This window comes from Laccaria bicolor, genomic scaffold (assembly GCF_000143565.1).
Source record: "Laccaria bicolor S238N-H82 LACBIscaffold_394 genomic scaffold, whole genome shotgun sequence".
Taxonomy (NCBI): domain Eukaryota; kingdom Fungi; phylum Basidiomycota; class Agaricomycetes; order Agaricales; family Hydnangiaceae; genus Laccaria; species Laccaria bicolor.
This window is the reverse complement of record NW_001890245.1, coordinates 1-3,199: the sequence shown is the minus strand read 5'-3', so window position 1 is coordinate 3,199 and position 3,199 is coordinate 1. Positions and strand designations below refer to the sequence as shown.

The following is a 3,199-nucleotide window of genomic DNA, read 5'->3' as shown; positions in this document are numbered from 1 at the left end:
AAGAAAGAACGAACGATTGTGGTTGAACTTTCCGTGAGAAGTCAACATAGAATCACGTGGCATCGGAGCTCGAATGGACTTAGAAACATTTCTGATTCAGAATTAGGCAACAGCACCGGTTTCATCAGCATGATTTCTATCTTCTCCGATACTTGCTCGATCTTCATGTATATTGTACGCGACGTATACAACATCAATATTTCAAGAGCCTAATGCAATTTTCTATGTGAATGTACCGGGACAACTAATAATACCCAGGCTACTAATGGTAGTGTGAGGTTAACTCAAGCAACTCGAGCAACTGACATCACTTGATGGTGTATCAGGACTACTAGCACATGACTTGTAAACTACCAACGTCTACCACCTTCATACCAGCCTACTGGGTATATTGTCAGAACAATGGGGACAATGTATACAAGGGGCAAACTACCTATACTTTTTTTTTTTCCTGATGTGAAACAGGACCATATCTCCATTTCTACGACAAAAACCCCGATGACTCTCTTTTTTTTTGCAAAGAATCACCACATACTTAGGAGTCAATCGGTCGTGGTCCGCAATGGATGGGCGAGCAAAAAATGGACTATCATCACCAATTAATTACACATACAGCATTGTATAATACGACAATAAAAACGTAGTCGGGATCAGAGCCCGGAGAAGGGACAGCATGTGTAGTTTATACATTTTCTTGGGGGATGTGGACAACAGAAGATGATTTGGGGGAGGAGAGTGTGGTACATGGTCATGATCATGTTCATGGGAGGGGAAAATCGGCAAGAGTAGCAGTCAATAAATGTGTGTAGGGTTAGAGGTTTCAGAAGAATTAAGGATTAGGGGGATATTGCAAGGGGATATAATATGGCGGGATTGTTGGGAATGTTGAGGATCACAATGCGAATCTTAATGCGACGGGCAGTGTAGCCAGGATATCAGAGTGAATACAACGATCAATGATGGAGATGCGACGAGAGCAGTGGGATCTAGCAAGAGAAAGCAAAAGCAGATCAAACGAGGGCTGCAGACTGGAGGTAACCTCGGAAGCGAACTAAACAAGAAGGTCAGCAAAACAATCCAAGGCGCTGCAATGGAGCGTACCGTTTCCAATGATACGCTGCGTCGCCTTTGTGTCCTAGACGTCAAATATGAGAAAGTTTTTTTTTAGGTTTCGCCGAAAGACAACTCACCACTACACTCGTGAAATGAGTATACAGCACCCGACGATTCTCGTTGTTTCGTCTATGAACCTGCAGGAAGTGAGCACGGAAGTATTGAACGACGGTCTCGTAATCGTTGGACCGATCGCCGAAGGACGTGATGCTGATGAGGGGTGAGTGATAAAAACCTGGTTGCAAACGGGGTGACTCACTACTTCCGGACCTTGAGTCCGGTGTCGAGCTTCGCAGATCCGTCTTATCTGTGAAAAAAGAATTGTGATGAATGAGCACGAAGGAACGATGAGAAGAGCCCCAGCGCATTTACGCACTCAGGAAGAAGACCAAGTGAACGTTCTTCAGCCGGGCGTTCAAACATATTTGCGTGAATAATTGCAGAGAGTTGTCTATCCTGTTCGTCCGAGGGTCTTCTTCAAGATACTAAATGGATTTGTTAGCATGGTTACCAACAACGTGGCCGAAAAATGAGAGTTGAGAAAGGAACCACAAAGCGAAACAGAGAAGCACGCTGGTGGTTGCCACGTTTCATAAGGAAGTGATAGAAATGGAGGACGGCGCAAACACCAAGGGAAGAGAAAGAAACTCGCCTGATCAAATGCGCTCACGGGAGCAACAAAAATGATAGCGTTCGCATCATCGAAGTATGGCACCCACGAGTGTCTCTGTCCTCGAGCACCACCTACGTCAAATAGATGCCAGGTCACAGATTTCCCGTGGATATTCACATCAAAGATGTGTTCAGCGACTCCCATAGTCTGGATACGAGCATGAAGGATGTCGTCTGGTGGGATAAGGTGAATATATGCGCGATAAACAGAAAGAATAACTACTTTACCTATGCTTGGGACGTAGTCCGGCGATGCGACACGCGTGATGTTCTTAAGAAAACTAGAGAAACAAGATCAGAATAGAATACTAGAGATCAAGGTAGGCGACGTACAACTTGGACCATTCATCAAGTTTCCGTTTCCGTTTAGCGATTAACCCCTTGACAGTGGGATGATGCTACAACTCCCGGATATCCTGAACGGAGAGCTCCAGCATTCGCCCAACGTCCTGTACCAAAGGGTCCTGCGGTTCAATCTCACCAGTCTTCTTTTCGCTTTCGGCCGAAGGGCGTTTTTGTTTGATCCTTCCGAGAGCATTCTCGATGGTACGGGCCTGCCACCCACTATGCACAAAGACGCCGCCCTTACCAGAACCAGACACCGAGATTCCGCCACTGAGCCTGTCCGCGAGCTCGGCGCAGCTACCAATGGGAACAACCTGCGTCGAAGGTTGGCTATCTGAAGGGCGCCGCCCTCTTTCATCGAATGGGAGTGTGAGCCGCCGGCCTCCGACGGCATCAGGGAACTTGGTGATCCTTGGATGATGCTGCCCGTCAAGAGAGAAGTAGATGGTGACGGCTGATCTGCGATACCGTTCCCGCGAGCCTTCTTTGGTATGATAGACTGTGAATCGTCCGTCGATGTAGGTTGCGCCTCGGCGTCTTCGTCAAGAGTGTCGTCCCAAGCTTCAAGCGTAGCTAGGATGTGTTTTAATAAATGAACGACGTTGAAGTAGATGACCGCTGTCCAAGATGCGCGTTCTTGATCCATCGAAGTGGGTTTATACATGAGCTGGAACTGTTTTTGAAGCGTCGATTTCCCGCTCTCGGCTTGACCAAGGAGAAGAAGCTAGCAGCGCAGGATGAGTATATGCGGCACATAATTGTAAAGCGCACTGACCTTGACGTCGCCCTTCTTCTTCTTCAATCACTCCCGCTCCTCCCGCAGCTCGTCGTCGATTTGCTCAGAAACCCGTTTCGCCTCGGCTTCTGCGTACAGACGGGACGTACGCTCTGCCTCCGTCTCCATGGGTGATGGTTTGAGGACAGCGGAGATGGGATCATCCTGGCTGTAGAGCGACGGCGTGCGCATTAGTCGAGTGGGCGGAGGCGATGGTGGTGGTTATGAAGAAAGAAAAGAAGACGGCCTGTTGAGCAGGATATTTAAATGCATTGCATTGATTTCACTGGGGAT

At 47.9% G+C, this 3,199-nt stretch overlaps 1 protein-coding gene across 1 annotated transcript; it reads right to left on the bottom strand.

Moving 5' to 3' along the window:
• Positions 1 to 1,010: 1,010 nt before the first annotated feature.
• LACBIDRAFT_336180 (guanine nucleotide-binding protein G, alpha subunit) lies at positions 1,011 to 3,097 on the bottom strand (the record flags this gene model as incomplete). The annotated part of the gene is made up of 11 exons (XM_001891112.1): positions 1,011 to 1,051; positions 1,102 to 1,135; positions 1,191 to 1,348; positions 1,373 to 1,420; positions 1,490 to 1,598; positions 1,784 to 1,959; positions 2,014 to 2,066; positions 2,119 to 2,183; positions 2,241 to 2,427; positions 2,520 to 2,835; positions 3,016 to 3,097. The coding sequence occupies 11 exons, from the start codon at positions 3,095 to 3,097 to the stop codon at positions 1,011 to 1,013; spliced, it is 1,269 nt and encodes a 422-aa protein (XP_001891147.1).
• Between the last annotated feature and the right edge of the window lie 102 nt (positions 3,098 to 3,199).